The following is a 16,775-nucleotide window of genomic DNA, read 5'->3' on the forward strand; positions in this document are numbered from 1 at the left end:
CCAGGTCTTGCTGTTTGATCCTGTGGTCTTGGGACAGCATTGCTTTCAAGGGAAGTGGACCAGTAACAAAAGGAATTCTTCTTGTCACTCAGACCACGTTTCTCTATTTGGGCTTTGGAAAATATTGCCCTAGTTATGAGTCGCTATGCATATATGAATGATGGCATGGAGTAGTGGGGAGAATGATGGGCTTGAAGGCAGGAAACCTGACCCTACCGCCTGCTGCTCGTGTGACTCGGGATAAGTCATTCCACTCCTCTAGGTCTCAGTTGTGTCATGTGTACAATGAGAGGGCTGGACACAAGCTGAGGACCCCGCCAGCTCTACTAGTCTATGAGTCAGAATTCATTTTGTGGGTGGGGATAATCTTTCAAATGCATGTTCTTTTTCTTCCAGACTTGAACAGAACAAAGAAGCAGTGACTGGGAGCACCATCGCCTTAGCAAAGATGCCAAAGAGACTTCAGATTTCTCAGTCTCTCAGGTCCATCAGAAACCCAAGGGATGGCCATCGTTGGTAACAGCTCACAGCAGAGCCCAGTGTGCTGAGAAGTGTGTGTGTGTGGCCGGGGCGGGGGGTGGGGGGGGGTGGCTTCCAGCCTTTGCTTAATACCTGAGGCTGAGGAACACTGGAGACTCTGCCAGGACACCAGAGGCACAAAGGCTTGATGACAGGAAAGAGCCCGACCCGTCCAGGAGCAGTGAAAAGACCTACTGTGTGCGCTAGTCAGCAAGGGGCAGCGCAGGCGACTCGAAAGGGAGCGACAAAGGTTTGAATTTTAGGTCTGCCCCCTGTGACCTTCCAGGAGTCAATTCTCTGTGGGCCTCAGGTTTCTCCTCTTTGAAATAAGTGTTGGATTAGATGAGCTCTAAGTCCTTGGCTCTAGGCTCCAGCCCTAACATTTACTAGCTCTGTGAACTTGAACAACTCACTTTCTGAGCCTTTTTCCTCATCTGTAAAATGGGGATAATACATTTTCTGCCTGCCTCAGTGTTGCACACGTGTGCACACACGCACACAGACTATTGCTCTCATAGATAGGATGTAGCTATATTATTGAGGTCATAGAATGCCAGGCCAAGGAAACCAGAACTGACTCCTTGGGTAACTGCGTGTAGGTGCAGCTTCACGAACAGGGCAGTGACAGGGTTGGAGTGGTGTTCTAGCAATGTCAAGCTGGCACGATGAGGAGGATGGATTGCTGGATGAGGGAGGAGAGTCAGGGTTATCACGATCTTGCCTCGCGTTTGCAGGCAGTTGAGAAGGCAGATGGGGGTGACTGAGCTACAGGAACCCTGTGGCAAGGACTAAGGTTTTTTCTTCTTCACCTTTGTATTACAGAATGAGTGTACCCCAGGGCATGGTAAATAGTAGGTCCTTTATAAATAGCTGATGAATAAGATAACTCGCATTGGTTAGGTGGGAGGAGGTAGCGGGACTCCTTGTTCCATGTGACATCTGGGGCTGGGTTTCAGTTTGGAAAGCTCTGAATGGAAGACCACTCACTCAGCCCCAGAAGCCAGTAGCCTGTTTAGTGTCTATGACAACTTAGATAGTGCTCTGCACACAGTAGGTCTTTAGTAAGCATTTATTGAGTTGAATAGAATCAGACTTTGCCATCCCTTAAGAGCCGCTAGTAGAAATGAGGCCTGCTGTTCTAAGCCAAGTCAGGGAGTGACTGAGCCCTCAGTGGGTGCCCAATGCCTGAGCCAGCATTGCAGGGGCAGAAGGAGAGCAAATGTGATAATCTCCCTGAGGAGGCAAGACTCATGCACAGGCAAGCAAGAGGTGGAGAGATGGAATGAATAGAGAACTGGGCAAGTCACTTATCCTCACTGGGCCTCAGTGTCCTCACCTGTAAACTGAGGCCATTCTGACCCTAAGTCTAGGATCCTTTGAATCAGGATGGCATCAAAGAGCACAGAACCCGGTTTGTAAAGGAAACCATGATCCCACAGAGGCAGCCTCGCTAGAGCAAAAGCAGGTCATGGCCACATAAGCCCTGAATCGTCAACACATTCATGAAGGGGAGGCAGTGGCACTGGTCACCAAAAACCCTTTCCCAAGGGCTTCACTGGAGGTTTTTGCTCTGGGTGGAAGATGTGTGTTGGATATCCTTGGATTAACTACATTTAAGTTAGAAAAGTAAGTCCCATTGTGGACAGCTGATTCTGGAGGAACTGGACTCTCTGAAGAGACAAGAGGAGTCTAAGCTGCCCTTTCTAAAATGGTGGGTTGTATTCAAGAAATGGTTAGGCATTTTGGTCCTCTGGCTGGACAAGTTGTAGTGGGGGGATGGGGAATACAATAAATGGTCCCATGATTTTCTAGTCTGTTTAATTGCATTAGCCACAAGGCAAGATTTGTGGTGGTGGAAAAAATCTTGAATTGCCCGATAAAGCTTTTCAGGGAAGGAAGTGCAATTATCAGGAAGGAAAGTGATTAACTGGAAAAGATGTTCATTTATCAGTATTGTAGGAAAAGACTATGATTATTAAAAATACGTAGGAAAAAATAAAATGTTAGGGAAGCCTTCATATTTTTTTAGATTTCTTTGAAAAGAACACTAGGCTATGGCAGACTAACATGTCCTTTGGTCAGGGTTACTAAACTGGCATGCTTGTAGCTATGGCTTAATAGATTTCCCCAAAGCATGTCATAAAGTCTTTCATTATATTCTTCTGGACAAGAGGGAGCAGTGGGGACTAGGTGATAAGTATGAGGATGTGGATTTTTAACTAGCTGAATGGCTAAACCCAGAGTGTAATTGTTCAGTAGAGGTTTGATGTTTACTTGAAAAAGAGTCTCCAGTGTGGTGCCTTGGGGACATAGCCATGGTGCTGTGCTACCTAACATTTTTACCTTTGACCTGCATAAGGTATGATCATTAAATTTGTAGAAGACACCAGGAGGGAGAGCTAACATATTGGATAACAGAGTCAGGGTGAAGGTTAGACCAGCAATCCAAGTCTAATAAGAAGAAAATTAATAAGGATATTTAATGTCTTACACTTGGGTTAAAAAAACTTAATTAGCATTAGATGGGGAGGTACAGCTAGATATAATTTCAGTAATAAAATCTTAGAATTTTAGCAGACTGTCCATTTATTATGAGTCAGGAATGTGATGACTTAGTCAAAGAGACAAATGTGATTTTAGGCTGCATTCTTTTTTTTGTTTGTTTGTTTTTGTTTTTGCAGGGCAGTGAGGGTTAAGTGACTTGCCCAGGGTAGTAAGTGTCAAGTATCTGAGGCCAGATTTGAACTCAGGTCCTCCTAAATCCAAGACTGGTGCTTTATCCACTGTACCACCTAACTGCCCCTAGGCTACATTATAATAGTCCCTGCTCTGGTCTGCCCTCATTTGGAGTATTAGGTTCAGCTCTGGGCACCACAATTGATGAAGGGTAGCATCCCTGGTATGTTCAGTGTTCAGAGAATGGTGAAAGGCCTCAAGTTCAACTCACACAAGGACGGGTTGAAGGAACCCTAAGAATAGGGAGAGGGGCCATGAAAGCAGAAACACCATCACCGTCTTCAAGAAGTTCTGAAGGGCTGCCATGCAGGACAGGGCTTGGGTTAGTTCTCCTTGGCCCCAATGTAGAGAACTTGGAAGAAAGGGTTTAGATTACACAGATTTAGCCTTTTTTTTTTTTTAAAGTGAGGCAATGGGGGTTAAGTGACTTGCCCAGGGTCACACAGCTAGTCAGTGTCAAGTGTCTGAGGCCGGATCTGAACTCAGGTCCTCCTGACTCCAGGGCCGGTGCTCCATCCACTGCGCCACCCAGCCGCCCCCAGATTTAGTCTTAATGGAGTTGAAGGGCTTGGTTTGGAAGATAGGGCCTTCAGTAGATGTCTTCTGGCTGGCTGTCAAGGATGCTGCCGAGGGCTTCTTGCCCAGCTACAGGTAGGACTAGATGACATATATAAGGCCCCTCCAACTCTGAGAATCTGTAGAGCAATGGATGTGGCGTCAGAAGACCTGGGTTCAAATACTTGCCACATTGCTCGCTACCTGTGTGAACTTGGGCAAGTCATTTTTACTTTTAGGACCTCATATAATTCCTCTGTAAAGCAAAGGGTTTGATTAGATTGTCTCCGAGGTGCATCGAATCTTCTAAATTATGTAAGACAATAAAAATGTTTCAAATAAAACATTAAATAGTTCGTTGTAAGGAGTCCCTTACAGATGTCTGAAGAAGGGAGCTCTGTGTGGTCAGGGGAGTCTTCTGTAAATGAATCTACAATGATTCATCAAATACACACACACTGTGCTCCAGGCCTTGTGCTGGGTGCAGGAGATACAAAGACAAAAAGGAAATAGTTCTGTCCTCAATGAGCTCATATTCTGTCAATTACATGAAATATATAATTAATAAATAAGCACAAGATTTTTTTTTTTTTTGGAGGGGAGGCCCCTGGGATGGGGGGCATCAGGAAAGGCCTCATGTAAGAGCTGATAAGCTGTGAAGAGAACTATGTGTTCCAATATGTAAAGGGAAGAAGGAAGGACATTCTAGGTCTAGGGACAGCCCATGCAAAGGCAAGAGGGGAGAGATGGAGTGTTGTATTCAAGACTCAGCTCAAATTCCACCCTCTACAGGAATTTTTTCTTGGTCCTACTCCATCCCCGCATTCTGCCTCCTCCTGGGCTGCCTTCTGAGGTTAAATCTATACTCTGTGTGTGTGTGTGTGTGTGTGCGTGTGTGTGTGTGTGTACACAATACACTTTGTATAGACAGCGTATGTTCTCTCCCTTATTAGAATGAAGGTATTCGGCACAGTGCTGTAAGACAACAAGGGGTTAAGTAATTGCTTGCTGACTGAGAAGCAGTGAGAAGAACCAATTTGGATGGACTGTACTGTGCATGGTGGGGAATAATGTACTTGGAACAGCAGTCTGGAGCCAGGTTGTAAATTCTGAACAGAGGTGTTTGTGCTTGATCCTAGCCATAACAGGGAGCCAATGAAGTTTACCAAGCAGAAGGATGAGAGACCTGTGCTTTAGGAAAAACATTTGGGCAACAGTATGGACACTGGGGCGGATAGGCAGCTCAGTAGATTAGAGCCCTGGCCCTGGAGTCGGGAAGACTTGAGTTCAAATATGACCTCAGGCATTTACTAGCTGTGTGACCCTGGGCAAATCATTTAACCTCTGTTTGCCTCAACCTACTGGAGAAGGAAATGGCAAACCACTCCAGTATCCTTGCCAAGAAAACCCCATAGATACTATTGGCACGCTATGTTTTATGGAGTCATGAAGAGTCAGACATGACTGAACGACTCAATGGACAATGGATTGCAGATGACAGAGACAAGTCTATTATTATAATAGTCTAAATAAGAGGTGATGAGTGCCCTAAACTAGAGTGGAAGCCATGGATTGGGGAAAGATGATGTAAAGGTAGAAAAGACAAGTTTGGCAACTGACGGGCAGGGCAAAAGAATGAGGAGTCAAGGATGCTCCTGAGGTTACAAACCTGGGAAGGATGGTGGTGCCCTTGACAGAAATAGGTAAGTTTAAAAGAGGGAAGGGCTTGGGGGGTAATGTTGAGTTAAAGATGCCTAAGGAACATCCAGGCTGAGATGTCCAAGAGGTGACTGGAACAGAAATCAAATGTGTTGGATTCAGCCAGATGGAGAGAAGGAAACTGGAGGGAGGTCACCAAGCTTCCCTTTCCTCAGGCAGTCACAATGGGTCAGGGGCTCTTTAACCAGAAGCTTGCAGTTACCTATCCTCCCAGTAGCATGCACAGGGAGGGCCACCTTACCTTGGCACAGCTGCATGACCGAAGCTGCTGCCAACACTAACCAGCTGGAAGACAGAGGTCTCTGGGCTTAAGCATTCGGCAGGACCTGATAGGAGGAAGAACAGCCAATCACACAGCAGGGCGTGCCCCTCTCCAATACCACAAGCTCTCAGCACAAGGCAGAGGAAAAAGCATTGGGCCAAGTGTCAGGAGCATTGTCCTGGAGCTGCTACTATTGCCTAGAGCTAGGTCCATCCCCTTTCTGGGACTCAGTCTTCCCATCTAAAAAACAGACAAAAGTATCTGCCTTCCCTCCTGAGAAGCACAAGCAAGTTACGCTTACATGGCATGATTTGGGGATTTCAGATTTCACTGTACAAAATGCTAAGTTCCTTCCTTAGTAACCAATGCCATCGTTTGGCAGGCTGACAAAACGGAAACTTCTTAGCTTGGGAATCAAGACTCCACAATCTCCTGCTGCTAACTTGGTCGTCTTAATTCCTATCACTTCCCTTCACGGACTCCAAGCTCAAGGCAAATCAGAGTCCCCACAATACCCAGGGTGGGGGTGGGAAGAGGCTTTCTTCATATGCCTCTTAGGCCAGGGACGCCCACCTGCCCTTTCTCCCCCCACTTCTCTGGTGTCCTTTACGTTGAAATTCTGCCCAGCCTTTAAAACCCTCCTTCAAATGCCATCTTCTAGGAAGCCTTCCCCAATTACTCCCAGGCTGTAATGACCTTTCCTTCTTTGGACTCGGTACTTTTTGTACTTACATGTATTTAGCATGTGTTATTGCTATTTAGTTTTGTTTCTTAACCCCCTCTAGACTGTGGACTTCCCGCTAATGTTCTTCTAAACTTTTTCTTTTCTCTGCAAACAGAACTTTGGCTGCCTTGCAATTAAATGCAATAGTCACTTCATAAAAGCTGAATTGGTCCTTCAGTTATATAGTGCTTTCTACCCAGAACAATCTCATATCTACATAACTATAAGGTAGGTAGTAAAAGGTTTAATCTGTTTTATAGACAAAGAAACAGGATCGGAGAGGCTGATGGACTGCCCCGATCACATAGCTAGTGTCTCAGATGAATTTTTTTTTGGGGGGGGGCGTGAGGCAATTGGGGTTAAGTGACTTGCCCAGGGTCACAAAGCTAGTAATTGTTAAGTGTCTGAGGCCGGATTTGAACTCAGGTCCTCCTGAATCCAGGGCCGGTGCTCTATCCACTGTGCCACCTAGCTGCCCCTCAGATGAAATTTTGACCTAGGTCTCCTGGTTCCATGCCTAGTATTCTAAGGAGGCAGCATGGCAAAACCTTCTTTCTCTAGGAAGGAATAAATTCTGGTTAACTGAAATTTCTGGTCAACTGGGACTAACATTTTAAGTATCTGAGAATCCCTAGTGACCAGGGTGTAAACTGGCTCTGTTGAATGAAGGTCCTATAGGGCTTCAGGACCACTATGATACTTCTGTATCTTCCACTGTCAATGTCTATTGGTCAGATGGAAAAGGAAGGGAAATTACGGAGCTATGAACTTAAAATGGAGATAGAACAATCAAAGCTGTGGTTTATGTAGTGCTTGCAATTACAAAGCACTTTATGTACATTGATAGCTTATGTTTGTGTAGTACTTGTAGTTACAAAGCACTTTGTGCACACTGATAGCTTCTGTTAGGTAGTCATTACAAAGCACTTTACATAAATTAATAGTTGCTGTTCATGTAGCACTTTTAGCACGTTAGCACTTCTCATTTGGTCCTTGCAATGCTCCAGTGGGATGACTAGGGCAGGGTAATTCTCTTAAATATGGCACAGATATCATCGCAAGACTTAATTACTAAATCATAGATGGGCTGCGGTCTATACTGCTTAAGAAATCATAGGTCCTAATGTCAGATTATAAGATCAAGAAAATGTAGATAGAGCTCATCTAAATTTTAACAAGGCCTTTAACAAAGAGCTATTCTCATGTAAAAAAAAATGTGAAGATATAGAAATAGTACAATTAAGTGGATTTAAAACAGGCAAATTACCAAATTCAAAGAGTGGGCATTACTGGTTCAATGTTAACTTGGAAGAGAATTTGCTATAGAGAGTTCCAGGGATCTGTGCTTGACCCTTTAACCTTTTGGACAGAATGCTCTATCAGATTTGAAGTTGTCAGAAATTAGGGATGGTAAAGAATAAAAGCTAATATTTATATGGTTCTTTTAAGCTTTACAATGCTCTTTACATGTATGTAATTTCATTACACCAGATAACAGAATTCAGAAAAATTGTGATGGGTTAGATAGAATATGGATCAAATTTAATAAAATGTGATCAATGTAAACCCTTTGTTTTAAAAAAAAAATCAACTTCACAAGTACAAGACAGAGAAGACATAGCTAGATGACCATTTGTCTGAAAAAGATCCCTAACTGTTGTTGAACTACAAGTTCAAGAAATATGAATTAGCATTGTGATATGGTGGTCGTGGAAACTAATGCAATCTTAGGTTACAGTAAGAGAGAGGGTCCCTTATTTCCCCCCCTACTTATCTGATGGATGCTCCTCAATCTCTTGATAACTTATCATTGACCTCTTACCTCCTAAGTGTGGACATCTTCCAAGTCTCTGTAATGGGCTTTCTTCCCTTCTCATTCTCTGTTCTGTTGGTAATTTCATCAGTTCTCACTGGTTCAATTATCTCTATCCAGAGATGACTTCTAAATCTATATATCCTGGACCTGAAATTCCAGCCCTTGCATTAATGACCACATGCTGTATATCTCTACCTGAATAAAATTCAACCTACCCAAAATAGAACTATTTCCCCCAAAGCCCTACTTCCTCTAGCCATACCCATTTCTGTTGATGCCACTGCCATTCCTACAATCACCTAGTTTCACAATCACTCTTCCCTTCTTTCACTCTTTCCTCTCCTTGTTCATTCAGTTGTCAAGGCTTGTTGACACTACCTCCACATCTCCCGTCTATTTCCTTCTCTCCCACTTACATGGCCTCTAAACTAGTTCAGGCTCTCCTCACCTTTCAAATGAACTATTGTAATAGCTTTTCCTAATTGCTCTCTATGCTTCTAGTTGTTCCTTTTTCTAACTCATCTTACATTGCCTACACTGATGTTCCTAAAACAAAGACCAAACCATGTCACTCTTCTATTCTAAAATCTTCTGGGGCTCCCTATTGCCTCCAGGAAAAAAATGCAAAGCCCTAGGCCTGGCATTTAAAGTCCTCCACACTGACTCCCAGGTACCTTAGCTTTCTTTCATGAAATCTCCATTTCTGTCAACCAGGCTTGCTAGCTGTTCCCCATATAATCTATTCTCTCCACTGACTGTGCCTTTAGTGTGTGTGTGATCTCCCCCCTCACCTGTGCCTCAGAGTCCTTAGCTTCCTTCCAGAGGTAGTTTTTGCCACCTCCTTCTTGAGGTCTTCCCTTATGTCCCATTGTTAGATTTCTTTTTTTGCCTGAAATTACTTCGTACTTATTTGTGCGTGTATTGTATCTCCTCTCTCCCACAAAACTTAAGCTTCTTGACTGCCAGGCCTGCTTGTCTCTGTATCTTTTGCAAAGGGCCTTTCACAGAGCAAGTGCTTAACGAGTTTGTTGAACTGAATGGATGCTTTTGGCTGCAGAGAATTCTCCTTTTAAAACTGGAAGGAACCTTAAGAATCATTTCATTTAACCTCATTTTTAGATGACATGAGGGCTTGAGCGGTTAAGTGACTTACCTAAGGTTGAGATCACAAACTGGTAAATGAAGCAGAACCAGACCTCAATAGTGACACAGCACAGCAAAATGGACACATGAGGCCTACTTTCTTACATTTTACTAGCTGTGCAAATCCCTTAATTCTTGCTTAGAGCAGCAGGGCACCTCAATAGACTGAGAAGGCTTTGAAGAGAAAAAAAAAATCAGTTCCATGCCCTACAACCATACCCTTAACCTCAGCCAGCTATGTGGCAAATGTTGTCATTTGTCACAGGGAAAATCAAATGGGAGAGTGGGGGCATCTCAGTAGAACTCAACTCCACTGCTAGAAAAATTCCTCAAAAGGAATATCCTACTCACCATGAAGTACTGTATTCTATGTTATGAGTATTAGAATATTCACCTGTCAATCACTAGAATGGCCTGATGGGAATCATTTCCTTATTCTGGGTGGAAACAGATGGTCAAAGGAGAAAGACACCATAGTAAAAGTGTGACATTCTGGGCACGACACCTTCTTTTGGCAGAAGCCCTCATAAGTGGGGTTTGGGATGATGAAGTTACTCCAGCACCACATAAGAAGAGGCTGAGGCTGAATGTCTATTCTCACAAACTGCTTTCCTTGAAAAGTCTTCCTGACCTCAGCTTCCCATGAGGTCATGCTAGAACCTTCTTTCCTCAAGCAAAATCAAACCTCTTAAGTTTGAAAATACACCTGTAATTTGGGGGTGGGGCTGGAGTTGGGGCCCCCTGGGCCCAGATTTGTTTCACTGGTCACTTAGCAATTCTCACCCAGTCAAAGAATTTGAAGCTGGATGAATCCTAAGAGATTGTCTCATTCTTCTTCAAAGCCATCATTTGCCTGAGGAAAGAACTGGGAAGTCAAGAGGGAAAATGACATAAAGCATGTTTCCCTAGGATAGCTTCCAGCCTGAAGAGGTAGAGTGCATGTAGATAAACATGCACACCAGTCTCATGCCCCATTCCCCCCTATGCCAATGAGCTTTTCTCTCTATCCTGCTTCATGAAGAGGTACAAGGGAGCAAGGAAATAGGGTAGCCCTTTAATGATACCACCTGTCTCACCCCGGAACCCAAGGGTGGCTCCAGCATTTGTTCCCATGTGAGTGCATTTATAAGATTCCCAGTCCTTTCAGACCTCCCCTTGGCCTCCCTCCCATATGCACAACATGGGCCAAATACGGCAATGAAAAAAAAAAGTGCCAAAATGACTTGAGCTCTTCATATAATTAAATTAAGATGTCATTTAACCATAAGAGCTTTTGCAACTTGTGTCTGTTGGGCAGTAAGACCACCCACAGTTTAATTTTCAATTAACCTAATGAAAAGCATAACAGCCAGTAAATTAGCCTTGGAATAGTCTTCAACCTCCCTTACTGTAAAAATCAGGCTGTTTTTACCTGCAAATATATCTTCTTGTTGTTGAAATGGAAATTGTTTAGGTTCTATTTTGGTGCCAAATTATTCCAATCAAAGTGACTTTCTAACAGGTACTGATAGAGTTTGTTGCCCAAATTCATTTCCACAGGCACAATGAGGAAACTGTTTCAGAAAAAATGGCTGGGAAGCTAGGGTCTGCATTGGTTTCAAATAACCAGAGCAAGCCTCTTACAGCAACAATTTAAATTTTATTCTCTTTCACTTGAATGTGCAATATTTTCAGCAGTTTTCAAAATGTGAACATATGTCTAAATTGAATATTTTCTCTATTCAGTGGGCACAGCTACATGTATGTCAGGGCTCCAGGCCTCACCCATCATAGCCCTCTTAGCTTTGAAGATGGTGATGACACAGGACATGGATGGGTAGATGATGACGGAGCTTCTGCCCATCAGGCTATTTGTTCTGTCTGGCAACATGTAGGCAAAAGCTGATGGAAATAGAAAGAGGCCCATACATACAAACAGCAGATGAGAGAAGGTAGAACACTGCACAGAGACTGCCTTCCAACATGACAGATTCCTCTCAGAGCAATGCTATTGGCCGATTCCATCCTTCTCGAGGAGTGGGGGGGGAAGCATTCTAGTTCTTTGGGTCAGCCTCTAGCTGAAATACATCATAATCTACATGGCAAAGCTTCCTTCCTGGCTAAGAACAGCTTGTGAGCAACAGAGCCTGCCTTATGAGCATCTTAAAAAGTGATATCTTTGTAGGACCCACCATCTCCAAGTCACCTGCAGGTACTAGATGGAATTCCTACCTCAGACCCACCTTCTTCCACTCATCTATCTTAGTTTTGATTCTACCAGCTGGGAGGTGTCAACATTTCCCTTCCCCACCTTAATTATATCCACATCCCAAATTCAAAATGGCAGCCAACACAACGGCTTCATCCTACTCTTCTGTGACCTAAAACGGTCCTCTGTCACCTCTCCCCAGCACTTGTTCTATTATACAAAGTAAAGCTAGTGCCTTCCAAAGTTGCATTCCAGCTGACTCAAACAGTCAGAGTGATTTTCTTTTTTTCCAGGCATGTTGCATAGTAGGGACTTCCAAAATCAAAGGCCTTTTATCTGTAAAGGGGGGTGTGGGAGTGTTGGGGAGGGGAGAGAAGGTATCAAAACAAAAAAGATCTGAAAGATGTAGATGACTGTGAGCTAAAAGATATTGCTATATTTATAATTCATTACACCAGAGCACATTTCTCAGTTCAGGAAACATACCACATGAAATGGTTTTTACTGGGGCCATGTTGCCTTGAAATATGGTGTGAAATAAGATTCACTTTGATGCCCTTGTAGGAAGGGCTTACTTGATGGAAAAGATTCTGAAGGCTATGAGATGACTAACCAAATGGCTGTCTGTCAGGTGGACTTTGAGTTCAGCCGTGGCGTTCTGCTCTGTATTCCCCATAGACAATGGTAGGAAGCTTTTCATGTTAATATTATTCTCTATAAAGAATGGGTTTGCCAATATAAAGGAGAAAGCGGAAGGGGGAGAGGGAAGGGAGAAGGTATTTGCCATTAGTTGGAGAAAGCTGTTCAGTCCTGGCAATAAGAAACATCACAAATAAGTCAGGTCGCACTGGATAGGAAGAGATGCCCCTTGTTAACAGGTACACTTAATTTACTTCTGCACTATTCTACCTAGCTTCCAATACACTATATTTCTCAGTATTTTCCATAGGAAAAAAAGTAAGGAATTAATATTGTGAGATAAATTATTTTAATTAAGACTTATTTTTATTGAATATCTGCTTTAAACATCTGGAACTTAATAAATCCAGGTGTATTTTTTCTTCTGGTTTGATTTGTCAGGCTCTTTTTCCCCCAAGTAGGCTTTTAATAGAAAATTAAGTCCTACTTTTCCAACAGCTGCTCAGTTATATACAACCAAGTTTTACACAGCAGATAAAAGGAATTTCTGCTTCATGACTGTAAGATAAATAACAGTGTGCATGCTAGTTGGACCCATCTTTCTGTGTGTATATTCAAAAAGCAAATTTCTTCCCATGGATTTAAGTCATCACACTTACAGGTCTGTTTGCTGGTGTTTTTAGTGTTACTGGTGAAAACACTGGTTCAAGAACCATTGTGAATGGTCTTATTCTTAATTCTGTCAGAAAGGGGAAAAAAAGGGCAGAGTCAATTACTATCCAGAATGGGCACACACCGTTTTAATTCCAGTTAAGGGAAAAATTCCAAATTGCATATACTTCAAAAATCACCAACGCTAGTATAGGAGAAGTCAGTATATATGTTGAGTTTTATACCTTTTAAATGTGAAAGCAGCGACCAAACACAAAGGGTCCCAAAGATTCATAAGCCTTCTTTCCTAGAACTTTGCCAATATTCATATTTATTTTGACTTTTCACAACCACTTAGCGTTGGCTTTTTATGGGGAAAGCATGTCTGCCAAGTGGGAGACCAAAACTAACAGGGGAGAAGTTATTCCCCTGCCTTAAGGGCTGCTGTTAAAATTAAAAGGGGAAAAAACCAACAACCCCACACACAATACTTAATAGTGTCCCCTGCAAAACCATGCACCTCCATCATTCTCCACTGTTGCCACACACATGAAAACATCATGAGTCTTGATTTGATAAAGATGTTTCCCTGAGAGAGGAAAAGCCTGATATTAACCATTAAAAGGAGTGTTTCTCTTTTTTTAGGCCCTAAAAGGAAGAGAGGCTTCCTCCTCCAAATGCCAAAATAGGCTAAGGGACAGCTAGTACACATGGGGCTCTTTTAGTAGGGAAGTGACTGAAGGGAGCATGAGGTGGGTTTTAGGGCCACCACCTAGGAGTCAATTTTGTAGGTTTCTGAACAGTTTCAGTCTGAATCTCTCTTGGCTTATAAAAATACAGAGCTTCTAAGTAGAGTCCCTCATATTGTCTAGAAACCTATTAAATGTTTCAGGGTATATTACTATTAGGTTAACTAAAAACAAGGTGCTCTAAGGAAGATTTTCTTCCCAAAAACTGGAAAATAGATTATAATTTAAACTGTCAAACATGTCAAAGAACTAATTGGGGTCTGGGGTTTAGGACAAAACTCACTACTATGGGAGGAATGAGCTGGAGTAGCAGTAAGGAACATACTTTGTCTCAAATGGAGGAAAAGTCAGTATACTCCTCAGTCATTCAATCAAATATACCACTTATCTTTTTTTTTAAGAATAAAATATTTTTTTTCAATTTATGTGTATTCTTTTTTTTGCAGGGCAATGGGGGGGGGGGGGGTAAGTGACTTGCCCAGGGTGACACAGCTAACCACTGATCTTTATAAATAAAAACAACAATGAAAAAACAAAAACAAAACCACACCACAACTCCAAACCTACAACTCTATGTCAAGTCAGTGAATCCTTCCTAGCTTCACTTTGAATAAAATGACATGGCTTTTATGGCCATGATGAGAAATCTGGTCCAAGTAAGATGAAATGGAATTATTCTAATAAGCAGCCAGACTGGTTACCTCCCCCTTCCCCCCTCCCCAAAAAAATCTCAAATCATTTATGAACAATTACTGTGTCCAGTCTTTGTGGATAACCTCTTTGGCTCGTGACTTTGGTGCTGGCTTTTAATAGAGTTCAAACCCCTGCTTTATTCCTCAAACCATACAAAACAAAATGAGAATATGCCTGTAGTTACATGTGGACCAGACCTGAAACGTGTATCGATGTTGATGACAGGAAGTAGTATAGAAAATAAGAAAGTTTGCTCCTTCCCCTAAGGTGCTCAGAAAAAATGTAATAAAGGGTTAAATATAGCAAGGGCACTAGAAGGCAAGATGGACGTATCCTAAAGAAGTGAGGTCGCCTAGATACTGGTAGGGTCTTTGTGGGTACCCACACCCTGAGATGGAAAACAGATAGTTAAGTAATCAAACCTAATTGAAGAAGGCAAAGCCCCAATACTGAGTGTGCCTGAACTGTCAACTCAAGGGATCAAGGAAACTGCTTCTTGGCCTAAGCTACACCTCTCCAAAAGGACATTTGCCACCACTATTAACGAGTAACAGAAGAAGTCAGTTACTAGGAGGCTGGAGGGTTTATGGAGTCATATTTACATAAAGAAAACTGGGTCAGAGGAAAATATCAAGAGCAGCTGCTATGTACCAAAAAAGTTCCATTAAGTTCTGATGCTTCGTGTGTGTATTTCCATGAGCTGTGGGGAAATGGTTCTGAAAGATCTGAATGCAGTACTCTGAACACAAACTCAGAGGTTCCAGTTGTGTCAACATAGAAAGCAGGTGACAAGTTGAACTGAAATGTGACTTATATGTTAGGATGGGTGAAAAATGAAGGGGAGAAGATGAACCCAGGGAGAAAGCAGGGACAATACAGGAGCAGTAAAGACATTCAGTCAAGTGGCTTCTGATCATTTCAAAGGACAGCACATCATGCAGCACAGATTTTACAATTGTACATACTTTTTACATGGATATAGAAATATTTAAGTTAAAATTAATCTCTTTACTGATATACTCAAATTTTAAATCCTGAGAAGAAAAAAGGAAAAATAAATCATGGCTGTGTGTGGGCCAGATCCCCCTCTCAAAAGCCCCCCACACCACATACCACAGTCTACCAAAGTCCAAGAAACAGGGATTTACATGCTGGGAGTGTTCATCATGGAGATGGGATTTCCTTTTCCTTTCTGCTTGAGAGAGACATTAGGAAACACTTTCTAAAGCTTGATTATACCAGATAATAGCTACATAAAAATGTGAAAGTGTCCAGTGTCAATAATCTGCATGAAGGAAGTACTTCTGTCAAGGACTCAGGATCAGTTGCAACCCACTAACAATGAACAGGCTGAACACTTAAAAAAATATATAAACACCTGGTTCCTTTGCATTTAGTACTAGCCCATATCATACAGAATGAACAAAAACAGCTGCTGTGGCTTTGCTTTTTGTTTTTGCAAAAACTCAAGACTCCATCCCAAATGTTAGCTGAGGTGTGTGAATGACATCCCTTTAACCATCACCACCCCCCATTGCAAACCAGCATTTCTGTCATAGTGTGAAAGAGACAGACACTGGCATGGGAGAAGGATGAAACCCACAAATCCACTTTTTTTTTGCTTGATTCCCCCACTCCCATCCAGGGTGAAATCAGGGTCCTCGTGTTTTTCCTTGTTTGCACACTGGACTCCAGCCCATGCTGCCAATCCCCGCACTGTCCAGCTCCACGGAACGTTCAACATGCTGCAATTTTGTGGACATTTTGCAAACAAGTCAGCAGTCGGTGGTAGGGATTTCCTGGAGATGCTACCACCTCAAACACAGACTGAAAGGCCCTGCGATCTAGCTCCTCATCTATTTGATGTCTGTAAAAGTCTATGGCCACCAGACAGAAAAGATTAATGTCCACTTGTTCCGACTTCCCCATCCTGCTGATGATGTGTGGAAGGCTGGGAAAGGAGTTAAGGGTATATTATTGGGGGAAAAAAAGAAAAACAATGCTAAGGTTTAAAGTTTGGCATTCTCCACCCACTGGGATTCTTTTCCAACCATAAAAGCTAAAAGTGGATTCCCTCAGGCAGTAGATTCTGCAGGGAAATGTCAGCTAATCAAAGAGAAGGAAAATATATTCAATGAAGAAAAGTCTTTAGAAGCCATAAAGTTCAACCAAAGCTAAGCTGAAAAATCTAAATCTCTTTCCTCATAAAAGAAACTCAGTCCTTTTGAACCTTCCCATTGACTCCTACAGCTAGAGGCCAAGAGGGCACAATGAGACAGGGCCTCTGTAGGAGCTAGCAAAGGCAATCTGAGCCCGAGCTAAGCCGGGAAAAGTTCCCATTGGGAGATGACTTACCCAGCCCCGTCTTTTTCCCTCAGCAG

General features: G+C 42.7%; 1 protein-coding gene across 1 annotated transcript in view; it reads right to left on the bottom strand.

The window, feature by feature from the left end:
- Nucleotides 1-10,913: 10,913 nt before the first annotated feature.
- The window catches only part of HTT (huntingtin), a 227,109-nt gene continuing 221,247 nt past the window's right edge, over nucleotides 10,914-16,775 (bottom strand). The window contains 1 exon segment of the mRNA XM_043972228.1: nucleotides 10,914-16,345. Coding sequence (XP_043828163.1) covers nucleotides 16,132-16,345 — 214 coding nt within the window. The 3' untranslated portion in view covers nucleotides 10,914-16,131.

Source organism: Dromiciops gliroides, chromosome 6, assembly GCF_019393635.1.
Source record: "Dromiciops gliroides isolate mDroGli1 chromosome 6, mDroGli1.pri, whole genome shotgun sequence".
In the NCBI taxonomy this organism is placed as follows: domain Eukaryota; kingdom Metazoa; phylum Chordata; class Mammalia; order Microbiotheria; family Microbiotheriidae; genus Dromiciops; species Dromiciops gliroides.